At 36.5% G+C, this 21,502-nt stretch overlaps 1 protein-coding gene across 2 annotated transcripts in view; it reads left to right on the top strand.

Annotated features, from left to right (window-relative positions):
- The window catches only part of LOC145681078 (uncharacterized), a 157,879-nt gene that overhangs the window by 106,688 nt on the left and 29,689 nt on the right, over positions 1 to 21,502 (top strand). For both annotated transcript variants that reach the window (XM_081752438.1, XM_081752439.1), the window contains exons 7-8: positions 2,564 to 2,788; positions 13,020 to 13,175. In XM_081752438.1, coding sequence (XP_081608564.1) covers positions 2,564 to 2,788; positions 13,020 to 13,175 — 381 coding nt within the window. The remainder of the gene's footprint in view (positions 1 to 2,563; positions 2,789 to 13,019; positions 13,176 to 21,502) is intronic.

The following is a 21,502-nucleotide window of genomic DNA, read 5'->3' on the forward strand; positions in this document are numbered from 1 at the left end:
TGAGTATGCATGAAATGCCATCGGATGTCGGATTGCAGCCGTAACATCTCCAGTACAGTCTAGTGCTGAACTGCGCAGTGTGTTTGTGCAAGCAAAGAATACTTTGTCACAGGAGCTGTTCGATGGTTGAATCTGTAGTATAGGTACGTGCTGTGCAACCTGCGTAGCTGTTCGCGGTAATCAAACCCCGTATTGAAACTCGGACTTGTCAAGGCCAATAGATAGTGATCCACATAACGTATGTGTAATTAGTCAGGTTTTTTAGTGTTTATTTGTCATTGCAAACGTTCTATTTTGTCCACAGGTATCTGTTCCACAATTTTGAGCAAGCAGAAACATATTTGTACAAAATGTTCATAATTGTCATTATTATCTGCACATTCCCTTAAGTTTTAGCGCCTTATGTCAATATTTATGATTCAATTTAAATGAAAGCAAGATATTTATTCTGGTGGCCTGTATATTGAGTTTTCCAATTATCCAATTACGAATATTCCGTTCTCCCACTATCCTTACATACCAAGCCATGCTACGAAGACAATGACATTTTTATTTATAGACATTAATATTTTTCTCCCTCTCTCTTTCTCTCCCCTCCCAACCTGGCAATACTTAATCATACGATCATGTAAGCCACCGTTACGCCACGTCAGCCGTTACTCAACCATTTCTTCTCCTACTTCCCCTCCTTGAAGCGTCGGCAAAGCTCTTAGGTAAGTGTTTTAAACTATTTTCTGGTAAGTGATTTTACTGTGGTCCTACTCTATTAAGTGATAACTATTTTTTAAAATGTAGAATAAATATATCCGATAGCGAGCTACAGTGTCTTCCAATTTTAAGGAATATTCGTTCGGTTCGTATAAAAAAGTAAGAAACGAAATTTCTAAAGAAACAGCTTTGTTATTATTTATTCCTAAGTCTTATTTTTCTTAAGAATTATTCTTATAGTCTGGAATTGAAGTCATTTTGGGACGAAAAAGTTAATTTGTTCAAAAAAATTAAAGAAAAAAAAAAAGCTTTCTGAAAATTGGCCGATTTCCATGAAACAAGATATGTGCATTCTTTAAGGTTTCGTACTAGAGCGTGTTTGATGGATTGTAAATTAGTACTGATAGGAGTGTCAAATTTAACAGTTTTAGCGTAAGTTTTCCTAAAAACAATTTTTTGGAGAGAGAGAGATTAAGTATTACCTCCATTACTTGGCGTTGAAATCAGTCAAGGTGATCGATGTAATGTCATACAACGATATTGAGTGTAGCCACTTTCTTCAAACGTGGGACACCACACCGTGTCGCACAGTGAGAAACGTTTTGCGTCATAATATCATAATACGGTTCTGACCATCTTATGTCAGACATTAGAAACGCAAAATAAAACAAATAGGTATTTGTATCACCTTTCACATGTCATTGACGTCAAAATCCCAAAATCATACATTAACATCCGTTACACAGCAACTGTGTATAGTTAAGGAAAGCTAGCGTCTGATAGTTTAACGGAAGTTCTACTTCGACGGTATAGGACACGTTGTGGGTTAGAGCCGCTCTTGCCAAACGTTCTGCAACAATAAAAACAGCAGCTCTGGCGATAAGCTTAAAACGTTTTAATAATAATAATTCTTCGTAATGATTAACAGGATGATTTGTATCGTATTTCCCAATAAGAAGAATAATCGTATTTGGAATATTGAAGAATATTCAGCATTCAACTGCCGGCAACAGCGCGGCCAGTAACCTTGGTTGCCTAGTGACAGCATGAAAGAATTCTAGTTATTAATAAACAATCCCTCTTCCTCATTTTGTTTACAGTAAGTGCAGCTATCTATCAGAAGCCAACATTCCTTTACCACACATAAATTACTTTGTTTTTCCTCCTTTGAAAAGACTCGTGCATAAGTAATGGTATGATCTGAATCATCCATACAGACTTAAGCTACGAACAGCATGAACATCAAAGAGCGTTAAAGCTTTTGTGAGCTAAAACCTTAGGACCAAATTAGAGATTGTAAGTTTTATTCGTTTGAGTCTGATTCAATTGGAAAATGATGAATCTAAAGTTAATTTTGTGAATGAGATATTTTTACATAGTCTTTTGGTTAAGAGCTGGTGGTGACTAATAAAAAGAATCAAACTGCAAATACCAATTGTAGTAGCTTTACAATTTTTTAAAAAGTTAATCTCGTGATTCTTGGACATATGAGTTTGTGTTGTATCTTGCACTGGAAAGTAGGAAAGAAGAAGAGAAGAGGTTTACATTTGTAGACTAGATAGGCGGTTCAAAGAAACAAGGTTGGGCCTTCAAAAACTGAGGATGTTTTCTATTGTATTTCTGTGCGCACGTCCTGTTGAAAAAGGCTCCCAAAGAGTATGTATTCGCTCCCATTCTACTGGAGTTTTAATTTGCTGAAATATATTTATTTATTGAATGTAAAAAATATACTCTTTTAACTAGTAGATAATATACCTATTCTTGTTTGATTTGTCCTAACAGTGACAAATACTGCTTGTAAATTTATGGTTTCAGAATATTAATGTGGCGTTTATGTTGGTTTTTGTTCTTTCAGATTCAAACCGCATTCGAGTCCTGAAACCTCCCCGAAGCGAGAAACTGCCAAACCAATGGAAGGCACAAGCAAGGCATCATCCTCAGGTCACGAGGCTGTCCCGGATTCAGATGATGCTCTAGGTGTAGCATCTGATGAAGAGGAAAATAACGCGGATGATGAGGAAACAGACATAGAAATGGAGGACTTTAAGGATGAGGAAGAAGAAGGGAAGGACAAGAAAAGGTTTGATTATTTTACTGCTAGATCTGGTAGTGGTGTGTGGTCTAGTAGTGATTGCGGTGAGAAGGATGATGGTTGTAAATCGGGTAACAAGAGTGAGACAGAAGTAGATAATGAAAAGGAATGCCATCAACAGCTTACTACAAATAAAAATAATCAGACGAAAAACGTGGATTTTTTCCCCTATATCAATTTGCTACCGTTGAGTGTTTATATTAGGGAAGCCAAGAAAGAGTATCCTTTCTTGAAAGTGAAATCCCTGCAGGGTACACAGAAAATGAACAAGGTTTACCATAAGATAATGAAGGTAAGGAAGCAAGACACTCAAGGGTTTGAGGAGTCGGACTCCAGTAGTAGCGAACCGTGTTTGAATTGTCCAAGAAGGAAGAAGAGGACTTCACGGTATGGCGCGTAAGATTCCTTTTTTAACGCCTATTTTTTTAACTAATTATTAATAGTAGGTAGAAGCTTCTGTTGTAATATAATTTGAATAATGTTACGGCAAGTAATTTTGCTGCAAAAATATGTAGTTTGTCTTTATCTTACCACTTTCATATCTGTTAAGTTTATCTGGCTGCATTGTAGTGATTATGACAACCAGCCACTGTTCCGTAGAAAATGAAGAATTGAAGGCATGAAAATAACAACCAGATAAAGACCAATTTTACAAAAATGGGATTACAACCAATTCAAAATCTGCTCTTGAGTGTCGTTGAGTTTGACATGAGTTACTTGCTGACGCGTTTACCCACTGGAGGGCCTAAAAACGTACCTGGTTTGTTGTTGAGAATGAGAACCAGACAAAGATCGGATATATATCTGGTTTTCGTTCTCAGATATTAGTGAAGTAAGCCTGAAGAGTTCATCTCGAGCTTACTACAGCTTCCTTCCGTCCAATAAGCACCAATAAGTTGCAAGATGTGCGCAACTTGTATGCCAAATATGTTCCAGATATTTATAAAGGATGGTATGCCAATCTTCACTGCGTGGAAACTGAAAATAATAATTATTCAAGTGACACAGATTCAGCCATGAATGAATAACGGACAATCAATTTTATTGTGAGTGAAAAACAGATATATCCACCTACAATTTTATATTTCTCTAATAATAAGAAATAAAGCATTTTTAATATTAACTATAAGACCTTGTGTAGATAACAATTTTCCTTAGTTCAAACCTGGTTATAGCACTTACATTGGATATACATATGTATTATGTGGTCTTTACCCTGTTATCAATCTCACTGACAAATAACACTTCCGAAGTGTAACACTCCGATTTCGATAAAATTTGGCAGGTAGATACTACACATGAAATAAACGAATACGTGTTTTTTATTTTCTGCGGATAAATGGTTTTAGGGGGGCATAAGCCCCCACCAAAAGTTTTGAAAGTTGACGCCCGAAAGGAAAAAACAAGTGAACCGAAGTCAACGAAATTGTACCCACATATTGTAGACATAAAATGAGGAAATACATCTTTCGTATTTTCCTGAAAAAAAAAAAAAACGGTTAGGTGGGGCACGGACCCCTCCAAACCTTTGATCACGAAATATCAAAAGTGCTAGTAACAGTATGTCAGATGTGTGTAAAGGACATGAAGAATTGCAACGAAACTGTGTATATGAACAATACCCCAAAAATAGAGGTACACTTTTTTTTTTTTTTTTTTTAATTTTCTACGGGAAAACGATTTTAGGGGGCAAAAGCCCGAAAGGCAAAAACAAAACTTTGTGTAGGGACAATAAGCAAAAAATAAACGAATACCGGTTGTTTTATTTTCGGGAGGGGGCGGTTTTAGGAGGTAAAAGCCCCTGTCCAAAATTTTGGATTTTGACACCCGAAAGGCAAGAAGAAGTGGACCGAAGTGAAGGAAATTGAGCACAGATATTGTCGGCATAAAATGATAGAATACGGGTTTCGTATTTTCCTGAAAAAAAGAAGAAGAAAAAAACGAGTGGACCAAGGCGCTGAGTGGCGGAAGGAGTTAACCGAAGCGAATGAAATTGTATGTAGATATTGGATATGTAAAATAAGACCTTTCGTGTTTCACAAGTGTCCCCATCCGATTTTTTTCAAATTTGGCAGATCAACAACAAGCACAGTGTAGCGTATTTTATAGTATTTCACGAGGCACCTTTAACCCTTACAATGTTTCTCCGCATAAACAAAAACACGTGTCGATTTATTTCCTGTTTGCTGTTGATGTGCGAAATATGAAGCAAAACGGATAGGGACACTTGAGAAGCACGAAAGAGCTTATTTTACATAGGGTCTATACAATATCTACACACAATTTCATTTGCTTCGGTCCGCTCCTTCCTGCGCTACTACGGTAATATTTACTTTTTTTTCGGATGGGGCCTAGGCCCCAACACTGTTTTTCTGCACATATTAAAACACGTTTCATTTATTCTTTAGCAAATTGTCCATATACGAAGTTTCGTTCCAATTCTCCATATTCTTGAGGAACTTCTGACGTATGCTTATTTGCATTTTTGATATTTCGTAATCAACGATTTAGACGGTCCGTGCCTCACTCAACCGCTTTTTTCCAGGAAAATACGAAACCCAATTACCTCATTTTACGTCTACAATATCTGTGCACAATTTCATTCAATTTCGTGCACTTGTTCCTGCTTTCTGGGACTCAAATTTCAAAATTTTGGAAGGGGGTTTTTGCCTCTAAAACAGTTTTTCCGCAGAAAATTAAAAAAATATATATATTCGTTTATTTTTGCGTATTGTCCCTACACAATGTGTCGTTCCAATTCTTCATGTCCTTTATGCACTTCTGACATACTGTTATTAGCACTTTTGATATTTCACGATCAAAGTTTTGGTGAGGTCTGTGTCCCACCTAAACGGTTTTCTTTTTTATGTGTACAATATGTGTGTACAATTACATTCACTTCAGTTCACTTCCTCCGGCCTTTCGGGCCTCAAATTTCAAAATTTTAGGTGGGGGCTTTTGCCCCTTAAAACCGTTTTCCCGCAGAAAATACAAAAAATCGTTATTTTTTGCGTATAGTTCGTACACAAAATTTCGTTGCAATTGTTCATGTCCTTTACACGCATCTGACATACTGTTACTAGCACTTTTGATATTTCGTAATCAAAGGTTTGGAGGGGTCCGTGACCCACCTAACCGTTTTTTTTTTTTTTTTCAGGAAAATACGAAACCCGTATTCCCTCATTTTATGTCTACAATATGTGTGTGTACAATATCGTTTACTTCCGGTTCACTTGTTTTTGCCTGTCGGGCGTCAACTTTCAAAATTTTTGGTGGGGGCTTTTGCCCCCTAAAACCATTTTTCCGCAGAAAAAAAAAACATGTATTCGTTTAATTTATGTGTAGTATCTACCTGCCAAATTTTATCAAAATCGGAGTGTTACACTTCGGAAGTGTTACTTGTGAGTTAATATTTGTATCTGGTTTAGTTTTTGCGTCTCCTGTAAAATATGCGTTTTGGTCTTTATCTGGTTGTCGTTTTTATACCTTCAATTGTAGTTTACAATATATTTAAGCTATTCTCTTTGTAGTTATTTAGAGATAACATGGACAAGGCTAATAAGCTTAAAGTAGGGTATGCGAAGTTTTTATGAGTCACTAATTTAATTTTCAGAAATGATAAATGTAACATATTCTGGCGTAAGTTTACAGTAAGTGAACTAACTGAAGCAATTCGCTGCTGGGGCGTTTGAAGGTAGCATATTCAGACTTCTCCATCACGAAAACAAGTGTATTAGTGGTTTGGGAAATTGCTGCGTAGTAGTTGATAGCACGAGGTTCCGGATTCGGATTTCGATGGGAGAGCCTTGAAAGATGAATAGGTTCCCGTATTATATACCTCAGTACTGGAAAGGATTAAACTCCAACCATATTAGTCAACAGTTGGCTTTTTCAGATGAGGAATTTCTTGTGAAGATGAAGAGTGCACACACAGTCAGCCGGCGAATGGTGGTCATTTCCTTCTATAAGCAGATAAGTGTCCAGTATACCTTTGGAGGACAGAGAAACGGGTAATGCTGATTGGTATGTGGCATTTTGCCTGCCAGACAGATTTGAGAAAATCCGTGAAAAGCGACCAAACACTGGTTTTGAGATGGTCTCCTTCATCATGATAACACCTTTGAACACACTGCGACAATCGAATTTCTGGAGGAGTGAAATGCTCCATTGGAGCCACCACATTAAACTTTCTAGCTCCCATTTCTTAAACCGAATTATGTTATGCTGCAATTATTGCTAAAATATTTGTTTGTGAAATACATACGAAGTTTTAAGGCGTTTCCTAAAAACTTCGTTCCAAGAAAATTCACCTTCAGAAGTAAAATAACTTCTGTGGAATTTTTCATGAGGAACGACCGGGCCCGTATCCAGGGGGGTCTACGGGGCCGGTCCCCCCTAAATTTTTACTGGCCCCTTATAAAATTTTCACGCGTCTTAAAAGTAAACTATAATGTGGTTGGATCGCTCCCCCAAACTTCGACCGCCCCCCTAAATTTTTGGGCTGGCTACGGGCCTGGGAACGACTGAGATTATAAATGAAATATTTATTTTTGAAACATTAACGAAACCGCATGAGTCGGTATTGAGAATGTCATCCAAAGAGAAACTCAACCCAAAGAGTAAACTACTTCTTGTGGTTAATGCCACGTATCACTGCGGATAAATAAACAAAAGGTACGAGCCACCACCTTAAACTTTCTAGCTCCCATTTCCAGGGAGTAGTGTCCATTAAGGCTATAAGGCTTAGCCTATCCATTATTATATATCAGCCTGAAATATTGCTTTTGAACATTGATACAATTAATTTTATTAAAATGGATTTATTTAATGACGCGCTGTTTAAACATCACGCGAGAATAGATTGAAGCTTCTGCAAGGACACATTGTAGCTTCAATCTATTCCATTGTAGCTTCAATCTATTCAATCTATTCCATTCCTGATTACAGGACAGCCTTCCGCGTTTTTCATGTAATCTTCAGAATGGGGCGGTGACAAAACCATGAGCAATACACAAATTCATCACGAAACAACGAAAGTGGACGAATGCTGACGAAAGGCTAGCCTTTCGGATGTTTGGGGGAAACAAACGCGACAGGACGCGGTCTTGTAAGAAAGCATAAAACAGAGAGACTATGAAAAATTTAGGATCTCGCATTCAGTCACAAGTTCTGACAAAGAAAAAAAAAAAGAGAGAGAGAGAGAAAGTGAATAAAAATCTTATTATGAATAGTACTAATACATCAGGGAGCTTATTACGTAGCGGTTTGCGTTATCGCAGCATAAAATTTGCATTTTAGTTGGTGATAATTGACATAGCAGGTATAATTGTTGTTGTATTTTTTGCGTTGCGTGGCGACGCGCAAGTTTTGCGACGATCGATACTGAATGAGGCCTCAGATGAAGTATAGTTTCTTTTCTTTCTTTCTTCTTTTTTTTAATTTTCAATCTAAAAATAGCTTTTTCTGTTTAAAAAAAAAAACATCAATTGACTGTGAGCTGCAGCACTAATGTTTTCCATTAGTATGCTGATAGGTTTTGTTGTGAGTGAAGTGCTTAAGTTTGTGTCTATGATTTGGAGAATTTAAAATTAAGATAGCCATACACGTATATCCGTTTTTATTTGTTCCTTTGAAATAGTATTACAGTGTATATGTGGTATGCGAGTATCTCATATATAAGGAAACCGTATATGCAAGGGAAATATAAAGCAGAACTACTCTTATACTTTTTCTTGCATTGTATGAAAAATGTATTGCATGAATTAGCATTTTTCTGTCAAACATTACAACCAGGTCCGTAGTCAGAACACTAACACGTGATCGTTTAAATAAGAGCGGGATAGATTTTTTTTTTTGGGGGGGAGGGAGCGCAACTTGAATTCACTTTACATTCATATATACATACAACAAACAATTGCAAGTTTCAGGGGACTGGGGCCCTCCTAACCACCCTCTAGCTACGAATCTAATACCAGCCTACCCATTTCAAAACTTCACGGTACGTTACTGCCCATTTCTTGAACCGAATTATGTTATGCTGCAGTTATTGCTAAAATATTTGTTTGTGAAATACATACGAAGATTTAAGGCGTTTCCTAAAAACTTCGTTCCAAGAAAATTCACCTTCAGAAGTAAACTAACTTGAGGAACGACCAGGCCCGTATCCAGGGTGGACTAGGGAGGGGGCCCTAAATTTTTTACTGGTCCCTCCTAAAATTTTCACGATAGGCTTAAAAGTGAACTATAATATGGTGATGAACTATAATGTGGTTGGGTCGCTCCCCCCCCCCCTAATTTTTTGGGCTGGCTACGGGCCTGGAAACGACTGATATATAAATGAAATATTTATTTTTGAAACATTAATGAAACCGCATGAGTCGGTATTGAAAATGTCGTCCGAAGGAAAATTCAACCCAAAGAGTAAACTACTTCTTATGAATTCTTTCTTGAGAAATAACTCCCGTATTGTAGGGTAATTAGTGAAATGCAAAATGTGAACAAAATCGCGGGAGTTGATTTTGGGAAAATCGTGTTAATAAAAAACAAAACTACCCCTTTTGAACGTTCCCAGAGAAATGGCTTATACCACAGTACAGGATTGTTATTGAAGTATTTCATGCATGAAATATAATCAATAAAGCCTTTTTGGAAAAATAACATTTTTTATTTTATTTATTTTCACCCTTCAGTAAGCTACCCTTATTTTTGAAAGGGTATTTTTGAAAAATTCGAAAACTATCCGTGAGGAATGTTATATTAACTTTAAAATAAAGTCTTACCTCCTAGCGACACTCAAAAGCAGTGGCGGATCTAGAAGGTAAAAACTGGAGGGGGGGCAGAACCCAGACTATGATAGGTATATCATAAGTTTACTATAAAGTTTAAAAAATATATAAATAATAGCTTCAATTATTTTTGTCAATCAAAAAACAGCGAGGGCCTAGGCCCTCCCGGGCCAGATCCGCCACTGCTCAAAAGCAAAGAAAAGAACCCGATTTTGAGTTCACTCCTATCTGGAAGGCTCTTATAGTTTCTATATTTAGTGCTGCGTCGAAATGTTTATCGTCAAGTTGGTATATAAATTATAACATAAACTTCTGCATATAACTCCTTTTAATACCTATTACACTGAACAACAAAATTCAACTTTTTAAAATTTTCTTCCACCAAACTAGGTGTTCCTTTTAACTTTGGAGTAGCTGAACGCGAATGTGACGTTTTTAAGTTATTTTATTATAGAAAAAAGTGAAGTGTACTCTTCACTGTCATATGCTATTATCCTTGAAGATGACGAGAATGAGTAGCTGATGTGTATATATATATATATATATATATATATATATATATATATATATATATATATATATATACAGGGTGTCAATGAACTATACCGACAAACTGTACGAGGTGATTTCTCACATCAAAATATGAGAAAAAGTTCATATGGACCTATGACGAAAAGTACATAGTTTCAGAACTAGAGTTGTCCAAAATCTCTAAAAAAAAAAAAAAAAAAAAAAAAAATCAATAGGCCCTATTTCGAATTCCAGAAACTGTGAATGGTGGTTCTTATCAGCGTAAAGGAAGCCATGCATATACAATCCAAAAGTGCATATTTCATCAATTGTCAATAAGTGTAGAGGGTATTCCCTACGGGGTGTAATTCTCAGATATGTTTTCAATAGAGTTTGCAGATATACCCTGATTTCAAGAAGGGTCCAAAGTAAGCAGGAGGTGAACTTTGACAACAATGGACATCCAGTGCTTCGGAGGGAAGGCAGAAGTGTTAAACCGGAGTTCCATGTTTCTTTGTGTTCGGAATAACGTGTGATGATATGTACTTCGTCACGGTATATTTCACATTTTCTTCACTTATAAGCGTTAAAGAAAACATCGCACCATGCGTTTTCCCGAGTACAAGAGACCGTGCTTCTGACAATCCTTAACACTTCCGACATCGCACCAAAGGATTCCGTGTTCACTACTATCAAGGCTTATCGTTTGCCTACTTTGTGCCAATCATAAAGTCGGAGAATATCTCAAAATTCGGTTGATGGCATGTCTGGGAATTTCACTCCGCAGGGAATAATCTGTACACCCATTGAACATTAATGAAATATGCATTTTGGATTGCGTATACGTGACTTTTTCACGCTCATAAGGACCACAATCCACAGTCTCTCGAATTCGAAATAGGGCCTCTTGAAATTTGGCTTTTTTGCGATTTTGGACAGCCCCAGCTCTGAAACTACGCACTTTTCGGCATAGGTCCATATGAACTTTTTCTTTTATTTTGATGTGAGGAATAACCTCTTAGATTGTCGGTATAGTTCATTAATACCCTATATATATATATATATATATATATATATATATAAAATGGATTAAGTTTTTTTTTTGTGACTTCTAGGCAACAGTAAGTATGTGGTTCTTTATTTTTAAAATGTTTTCTGTTCTTACGTTTCATATAATTATAATTCGTTTTAATTATCAACGTAGAAAAGTAGTATAAAATCCAATGAATTTGCTCTATTTTTCATAGAGGAAAGTCCATTTATGAAATTTTAATGTTAAGTATTTTGAGAAGCATCAACATGCGTACTCGAAGGACTTCATATAGCCACTTTACTTAAAAAATACATTCTTTGCATGTAGTGACGTAGATAGAAGTTAAGATACAATAAAGGACAAATTCTGACCAAAGTAGATATTGTCTAATATATAATAGCGTTACCGTTTCGGCAAAGTATCTTTACCTTCATCAGACACATTATGAAATACATTTTCTAAGACTACAGGTTATTACTTCTTAAAATGAGAGGAGGTCATATCTAGGAACCAATAAGATTCGTCCTTTAATTTTTAACAATTTTTAATCGATTACATATTTGCAAATTTTAATGATCCAACTTTCACTTGAGAGCTAAACTTTTAATTGGTACACTTGTGTTATCTTAATGAACAACTTGCACCGTTGAGGACATTAAACTTTTAATTGGCTATCTGCTACTCAATGCACTTGGAATCCCTCTTCTTTCTTCTTTGTTTTATCCAATATCTTCCTCTATACATCATGTATATTTAATGCACTATTCCAGTTCATAAGTTCCTCACTTTCATCGTTTCATATCCGTTCTTCTTCTTTCCATTTTCTTACAATGGTTCTTTTCTCTCTTTCCATCTCGTCTACACCTTCCCAGTATATTACATGTTTTGTCTCCTCCATATGTTTATATATTGCGTTACTATCCTTTTTCAACCTATCGTCGTTCCTGTGCTGTTTAAAATTTTCTTCTAACCTCTTTCGTGTTTCTTCTATATACATCATACCACATTCTTTGAATTTAATTCTATATACAACTTCTTTATCACTTAGTTGAATCCCCGTTATCCTTCTCCTCCCCTTCAACACATCTAACATTCTTCTACTCCCTCTTCTGTACGTTCTTACTCTTTTTTTTCAATAAGTTCTTCAGGACTTCCGTTTTTTCTCCTATGTTTTCTGTTCTAAATCATCTTTTCTTTTCGTCTTTGTATCTTCTGTCATTTTCCTGTGCCTTCTTCCCTCTTTCTTGCTATCCTTCTTCAATCGATTTTCAGTATATTCATTGTGCACTAATAAACTATGAAACTGCTCTATCTTCTTTTCTCTCTCTTCACCACTGTCTCATTTTTATCATATATATATATATATATATATATATATATATATATATATATATATATATATATACGTGTGTGTGCGTGTACGTGTATGTGTACGTGTTAATTTTTATTTATTTATTTATTTATTATTCGAACGAGAGCGCCAAAATTAATTTTGTCATTGGTACTGGACGGAATTCACAGCTTCACCATCGCCACCAAGCATTGATGAATAAAAGATTAAGAGGTATTCTGTGGAGCAAAGAGATGTTTTTATTTGTGAATGTAAACATTTAATTTCCACACTCCTATCTCTACCTAAATACAGTATTTTACTTTCGTCTTGAAAATGCTCACAGCTGTTAACGAAAATTCGACGCTCATTATTATTCTTCGATTGGTCTATAAGGAATTAGAAAGAAACAAACGAGTACCTTGAAGAATATTGATAAGATCTCTCATCAAGCGCTTCACTTATAATATTATTTTGTTTTTTCTGTTCATAATTATTTCAAAGCTGAATAAATGTCTGTCTATGTACTCATCGTTTATAAATATATTTTTCCTGTTCTAGTGCAAACAAGAAATGTAAAGAATCAAATAACGCAGATGATTCTGCAGAAGCATCGTCTAGTAAAACAGGTAAAGAACCGTGGATAGAGCGTTCCACTTCATCCAAAGGCACTGTTCCTCTCAAATTTGGAAGTACTAGTCGCCGAGGATACAGAAGGTAATTGTTACTGAGAATTTGACAACGTATTAGCTTAAGTTCGAGTATATTTTATTTATATTCAGATTTTTTATCTTTTACGGAAAGTAGACATTGAGGATATAATCGATATAATCGCCTTCAAAGAATTTACAGTTGTTTTAGGTATGCAATGAAAGGCTGCAGGGAAAAAGGGTCAACTTCACTCATGCTCAGTTTGGAAATTGCGAGGCCATTTGATGCAGTTGTAAACATATTTCCGGACAACGTTGTGTCGAAGTGAAAACTCATGTGGAATCAGTTAATGCACAAATTAGTTCTACTAAACACATAACACATTCGACATTACAAAGGTTTATCTTAAACCTTCACATTGTCTTTTTGAACATTCCGTTGAATTCTTCATTGTTTTAAATATGTTCAATTGAGTTAGTAATAGTATTCGACGAACCGTTGATATGGCGATTCCTACCTTTTTAGCGTCCTACCATGGATCCCTTCGTTTAATCAAGGCTCTCCTTCCTCAAGGCTACCACCTGGACCCAGATGGGATAGTTGAAGAAGGCTCTACCAAATGGATAAATATAACAGATACGGGCCTTCCAGAAATCAGCAAAAGAGGTTCTGAGGCATCTTGGTTCACACCAATAGCAGTACATTTCCATAAACTTCTTTTACAATCTGTCGCTGTTCCAGAGGATAAAGCTAGACTTCTTGCTGCATCATCTCCCCATGCTGGTGCATGGTTAAATGCGTTACCTTCTCCCTAGTTAGGTCTTCACATGTCTAATGAAACCTTTCGAATCGCAGCAGCCTTAATACTAGGTTCAGCTGTGTGTGAGCCGTGTGTGAGCCACATCGCTGTCCAGCTTGTGGGGATCAAGTTACCCAACGCGGCCTGCATGGCCTCTCATGCATGAAGAGCATAGGCAGAAACACCAGACATTCATCTGTTAATGACATCATTTTGCGAGCCCTCACGACAGCAGGAATTCGTGAACCGTCAGGCTGTAGTCGTTCCGATGGTAAACGACCTGATGGCATGACATTAATACCTTGAATGAGAGGCAAATCTCTAGTATGGGATTTTACATGTTCGGACACATTCGCCCATTCAAGCCTCCCATTGACCGTTGTGAATGCTGGAGAAGTTGCTAGACGTAGAGAGGCAGAAAAGGAAAGAAAATACAATAATCTCCTCGATAAATTTATATTTGCTCCAATAGCTATCGAGACCAGTGGAGCATGGGGTTCTAGAAGCCTTGATTTTATCAGAGAGGTAGGCAGACGCATATCTATCGTTTCTGAAGATGTTCGTTCAGTATCCTTCTTATTCCAACGTATATCCATCGCGGTCCAACGTGGCAACGTTTCGTCAGTTCTTGGTACGTTGCCGCCTGGAAGGGAACTGGAAGAGGTGTTTCTTCTCTAGTACAACAGAAACAAGCGAACAATAGAATAATAAAAATAATCTATCAGATCATACGTACACAATAAATCCTTTGCTTAAATTATTTTTTTCAAATTTCGAAATAAATTTTGTTGAAATTTTATTTTAAAAATAGTAATATTGTTTATTTTAAAATTTATATTTGTAATTATAAACGTGAAATCACATATTAAAAAAATGTTTTTGGTTAACCATAGTTAATAATGTTGTTTTGGAAAAAAATTTGAAGGTAAGTGGAACCTTGTGTAAGTATGAAGTCATTTCGTGAGAATAATATTGTGATGTAACATAGAAGTCATATTAGTGCGTTGAACAATTGGAAGCAGTATTAATTACTAAATGTTTTATTCCACGCTTACGAAGATTGATAAAATTTACCACTCATTTTAGCTTTGGAACTTCTTCTATACAATAAAAGAAATTCTGACTAAAGCATATATTATCTAATGAAGTATAACGTTACAGTTTCGGCAAATTATCTTTGACGAAACTGTAACGCTGTTATTTATTAGATAATATATGCTTTGGTCAGAATTTCTTTGATTGTATAAAATTTACAGTTGAAAGTGAAAACCTATGTTTTATATATAAATCTAATGACTCTTTTAATGGTAGCAGGTGTAAATATTGGGTTAAATTAATATTTATCTTCGTTTATGAATATGTGACTTTTTCTTTCTTCTTTGAATGGTATAATTATTTGAATATTCAAGATACAGATCTCCTAGTACAGTAATCAGTTTGTTTAGCAATTTACTCCATTGTGGTACAAGATAAAATTAAACTTTAAATAGTTCATAATACTTGCAAGATTGATTTGCTGTACTGAGAGCTTCGTCGTTATTATTACTAAAGTTTAAAACTATTGTTTTATTTATCTATTATATATACAGGGTGTAAACTTAATTTCTGACCCACCTAGAAATTTTATGAAATGCATTAATAAGTAAGAATACAATAAAGAAACGTTACACATCTAATTTATTTGAAAAGAAAAATGTCCAATTTATTAGTAATCAGTACTGTTTCTCTGACGTTCCAAGCATTGTAAGATCTTAGTTCGGAAACTCTCCACTAGGTTGTGACAGTCTTCTTGTGTGATGACGGACCACTCTTCTTGAGGCGTTGGATCAAAGTTCCTCTGGTGCGAGGCCTTAGTTTCTGAAACACGCTGTCCTGCAGTCGAGACCATAAGTGTTCAATAACATTAAGGTCCGGACTATTACCTGGCCAATCATTCCACACTCCGGGGAACTCCTTGGCGATCACATTCATCGATGCCTTTGCAGTGTGGCATTTGGCCCCATCCTGCATCAAAATCGCGTACTGCTGAACAGTAAACTTGATGGGATTAGTAAGACACGCTGGGTCCCGTATTTTATCTCGATAGTATTGGGAGTCAATCGTCTTTCCGTTCTCAACAACAATACGTTCCGTTTTCCCATAGCTTGAAATTCCTCCTGCCACCATAACCTTTAGGCCGAACTTGGGCCTCCGTATAGGAGGGATCGTTTCAAGAAACGAGGTTCGACCCTGATGATTTTGCCGGTTCGGTACAGAAAAGAGCTCTACCAGACTCTCATCGGTAAATAGCACATGATCACGTTTCATCTGTCCCTCACGAAAGTAATTAGCAAAGCCTTCATCTTGCAGTCTCTTACAAAAGTTGTAGCCGTCGGATATGTTTTTCTGCGAAAGCAGTGGTTTTCTAAGCTGCACATAACATTTTCTTCCCCAGTTAATCTGAAGATGTTTAGAGACTGCCATGTGACTAACCATCTTTTCCTGAGATTGATATCTTTCTGAAAAGTTCAGTCTATTAGCTACAGTTCTTGTTCCAACACCTGGTTTGTCTTTAACCCATTCCCGTATTTGCCTCTTTGTTCTTGGTGTAACTTTAGTTGGCTGCCCTGTTCTTTGTGCATCCTTAACATCCCCTTCATTCTTTCGCACCCACTTCCTTACAATGTTTCCGCTAATTCTCATTTTCTTTGTTATGTTTCGGATACTTTCACCACCAGCACTAAGCACTTGAATTTTATGGCGAAGCATTTCTCTTTCTGTTGATATTGTACTGTATTGAACATTGTACACTTGCACTTAAAAATATGAGTTTGCACTTTAAAAAGCATTTCACTCATTTTAAAAAGAGTACATTTTAAATATACACGTATGTGGTTTCAAAATCCGTGCAAATTTACCCAATAAATTCACATTAAAAGGGGATCAAACTGATTTCTTTTTTGTGTAAACTTAATTTCTGACTTGTTTGAGTAATTTTCCGGCACAGGTGGCGCCAAATAAATGCTCACAATTTTACACTGGTTGAAGCAGTATCGCTGGAAATTTTACAGTTTACTCACTAAATAAAGCCAAAGGCAACAATGCAATCATTTGTCCGATAATGAACAGTATTGCTTACAAAATAGACCTCGTCATGCGCAGTATATATAAACAAGACAGGTTCGTGATAACAACATACACAAATAAACACAAAAAACGGAAGTGACGTAGATATAAAAAATTACTTGGTCAAATCTAACCTATGAAAGAGTGGTAACTTTATAGAGGTCAGTTTGATGATCTGTGAGAAGTGTGTAACGGAAAAAATTAAGTAACTTAAAAAACAGGGTGGGTCAGAAATTAAGTTTATATCCTGTATATATATATAAACATTGTAACAGACGCAGTTTGTTTATTCATTTACCTTTTAAGGTTGATATCTGAACATTTGATACACGCCTATCTTTCGGGAATGTGCATGTCTTGGTTTTGATATATTCCCACGTGTCAGCTTTTTATTATGTGAAAAACGTCGTTATGTTCTTAACATATAGTAACTTTTTTACATGTACACACGTTTGCAGAAGTAAAGAGACAAGTTTTTATGAGTACTTTTTCAAAAGTAATAGCGCCTTGAAGAATGTAACTCAGCACAAACAAAAGAAAGGACACGAGCATCAATGCAGTGTGGGTGGAGCCACAATGATGTTATTAAATAGCCAAAGTAACTTTTCATCACTACAGCAACCAACACACTAGTTGAAGTGGGAAGATATTTGTGAGAGATGGTTGTATTTTTGCGTGTTAGTAGTGTTCGTTTGTTGTCAAGGCTCAAAGTTAGCATTTAGACCTTTCTCTGAAATAAAGAGCGATTGGACGAATAGAGGCAAGTCAGGCTACAGTATCCAGAGCCGTAAATATCTCGAAAAGTATTGGTCATACTTATTGAATCGATTCCAACAGACAGATGTGTATCGTGAAGAACTGGCGAAGATCTTGCATAGCCATAAATTCATAAAATGGCCTAAGTACTACACGTTACTCCACTTTATTCATACCGTTTACTAGCTTCAGAGCTCGCTGCACCTAGAAGATGGACTATGCAAATATCTGCTGTATCTCGTAGACTTTACAAGAGATCTCTGTGCAAGAAGACTGCTGTCTTTATCCCATTGACCGACAGCGTAAAGACGCCGCCGTCTGGATTATTGTCGTTAAGATTATGGTTGGACCCAGGTGGAGTGATCAGGTATTAGATCAATTCCTAACGTGTACTATCTGGCAAGAGTCGAATGCAAAATGCCATCCGTCAAACGTGAAGAAAAGGGGATCGGTATGATGGTGGTGGTTTTGTAATGTGGAGCGGTGTCATGATCGATATCTGCATCGAACTCCACATCATTGAGGGGGCCGTGATGGCTCACTGGTGGAGCGTTCACCTCTGGTGCTTGGGGTCCCGGGTTCGATCCCAGCCCCCGCCAAGTGAACCTTGTGGTGGACAAACACCGTGTGCGTGGATTTTCCCGGGGTTCTCCCGTTTCCTCCCACTTTCTTCATTCCACCATTTCATTCATTACTCATCATCACCGTCTCCTTTAGCCTAACCGGCATAATCGTGGGACGTAAAACTCAAAGATTTCATTTCATTTTTCCACATCATTGAGATACAGAGATGAGATCCTGGACCTGTTTGTGTATCAATTTCAGACGCTGTTCGAATTCGTTTTCATGAAAGACAGATCTCTTTTAATAAAACTGTCCTCGTCGACAACATCCTAGTCAATGAGGATGATACTCGTATGGAACGACCAAATTTCCCGAACTGAATCGTATCGAACATGTGTGGTTTGCTTTAGACAGACGGATAGTTCAGATAGTTCATGATCCAGAGATCAACGATAGCTAAACATGTCTTTTCGCGAAGAATGGGATTTTCGTCCTTGAGTCTTATCAATAACTTTATTTAGAGCATGGATCGTTGTTGCAAGATGTCTATATCAGTTCAATGTCGTACTATCCCTTATTCATTGCACCTTTCACAATATGTTGCGTAGTGTCCACATAAATTCAAATTTTATGATAATTGGTGCTATTTTCTTTGGTTCCTTGCTTTGCTTGTTTTATTGGCACCAATATGTTTCTTTTCGTTTTATACTTTTTGGCGTACGGTATTCAACGAAATTTTCTGCTTTTGCTTTGCCTCTCCAAGTTTGCATATAAGCGTATTACGTAAAAGTTCTGTTGGATTTTGATCCTACAGAAAGGAATGTTGTAACAAGAAGTAAGACTACCTGAAAATTAGAAATAGGTCCCATCAGCAGCGCTTGTGCAAACTATTGATCCTATTGTGGTAGAACTCAGCAGACGTCAAGAAGTTGTCAACACAGGTGGTCGTTTAACGAATAGAGCAATTTGTAATTCGACGATCAAATGTCTGGAGAATATGGAGAATGCTTTAGTATTTCGCAGTCTAATAGAATAGTTGTGTTAGGGAAGGGCAACCTTGCACCTTGTGCCTCCCGTTGGCTCCTGAAACTAACTAATGCCTCACAAATTCACCAGCATTGACTCCAAGGTTTTAAATTTTGATTTACATCCGAATTGCTGGAAATATAATTTGTGCGCTATCCTATGTATAGTTGCTATCCAGTGCCGCCACACCGTGGGTGGCACAGAATGTTACGAAACACAGTGAGGGGCTTACGATCAGTCGCAGGGCAGTCTATGAAGCTGACAGTTTTCTATGTTGACATACTTTGAAGGAATTTTTACCGCTTGGTTTGTTTCTGTCTTGTCTGTGTGTGGAAGTCATTGACATTCATTTAGTCATTTTTTTTTTTTTTTTTTTTTTAAGTGTGCGAAAGTTAATAAACACTAAAGAAAAGAAAATAGTGTTCTTAACTTTTTAATCTTGAAAATTTAAACGAGAACCATTCTCCCATGTCGAAATTCACTTTGGAAATGTTTAACGTTGTATTTATTATTTTTGAGTTTCAGTTGTTTGAGAAAATTTCGGACATAAGGAAGAACATATTGACAGATAGGTTGGTTGTTAGATGTATTGTGGTTACGAGGAAAGGGGACTGTGCCTTTCAAAACTAAACAACTGTGTGGTTTACGGAACCCGAAGGTTTAATGCCGGATTCACAAAAGCTTACCATTAACTTCTGTCTAAATCCAGTGTCTACTTTGTATTCCTATATCTGCGAGATCCATCTTAATATTGTCTTCGTATATGCGCTTAGATCTTTTTCCGATTGGATTTCCAGTAAAAATATTGAAAGCGTTCCTACTTTCTTTCATTCTGGCTACAAAACCTGTTCACCTAAGCTTCGTAGACTTAATAACCTTAACAGTGTTGGGTAAACGGTTTAAATTAGCAGTTCCTCGTTATGAAGTGTCCTGCCTCAGGATTTTATTTTCATATACTTTCTTACTTTCAGTTCTTTCCTCAAAGTAAGCGACCATGTTTCACAACCATACAACACAACAGGCACAATTACAATTATATATGTATTTGAAGCTTTAAATACTTCCACTAAATTCGCGAAGATAAAAAAGTTTGAACTGAATAATAACACGAAATTTCTTGCTGTCAGGCAGCATTTAATTTCTTGGTTTTGATCTGAGATTGAAAGTATCCACTTTGTCGAAAGTACTGGACTGAACACTTTAAGGACTGAACCTTTGAACTTCTGAAATTGTATATGAGGAAAATGTCTCTATACACAGTTTCATTGATCATGTTGTCAGGTGGCAGCAGTTGACGATGTATGATAAACTTGTGTTAATACAATGATGAATATGGTTATTTCGAAATGAGTTTATGTTGTGCCAACCATTGATGTCACACTTTAGTACTTTATTCCCAACCGGTCACCTTGACGAGATAACAAAGAAACACAAACATTTGCTCGTGTTTCTTTCTTATGTTGCTTTATTTAACTAATATGCACTATGTAATTTCGATTCGAGGCTATGTCCAGCTTTTGTGCAGAGTATTCTTTCCATAACTAGAGAGAAAGAATTGAATGAAGTAATATTATCATGTTTGTAGACCAGCATACGAGGTTTAATTTCGTCCTGATATTATACAAAATCCAATCGAGTTCGTTTAATTCCACTTATTACAATTCATCAATGTAGTCTCATTCCGACAAAGTAGCAGTTGTCTTAATTTCATCCCTTCCACTTCAATTTAGTCCCCGATAGGTTTCATTCCGTTTACTCGGATTTGCAGCTAAAGGTTCTTCGCATGAGGAAACAGATTTATAGAAAGTGCTTCAAAGTTGTATATGAACCTCCTTTTAACCTTTTTCCTTAGGATGCACCATATTTCAATTAAAATGAAATAGTGAGAACCGAGCCAAATGTGTTCATTCCTTTCCTTCCTAACTGCTTCCGTGTGATTTCGTCTTCCTTTGCTGTTCTAGGTCTGTCGTTGGACATAGCATGCCTAGTTTTCAAGTTCGTTCTTTTCCTTACTGACATTGTGTGATTTATGTTGGAAGTCCTAGCATTCCTCGTGGAAATAATGGATTTTTTTTTTTTTTTTTTTTTTTACATTTTATAATGGAAAACATATTTTATTTAAGTGTTGTAATTAATCCATTAC

Source organism: Thermobia domestica, chromosome 3 (genome assembly GCF_964235325.1).
Source record: "Thermobia domestica chromosome 3, izTheDome1.hap1.1, whole genome shotgun sequence".
NCBI lineage: Eukaryota > Metazoa > Arthropoda > Insecta > Zygentoma > Lepismatidae > Thermobia > Thermobia domestica.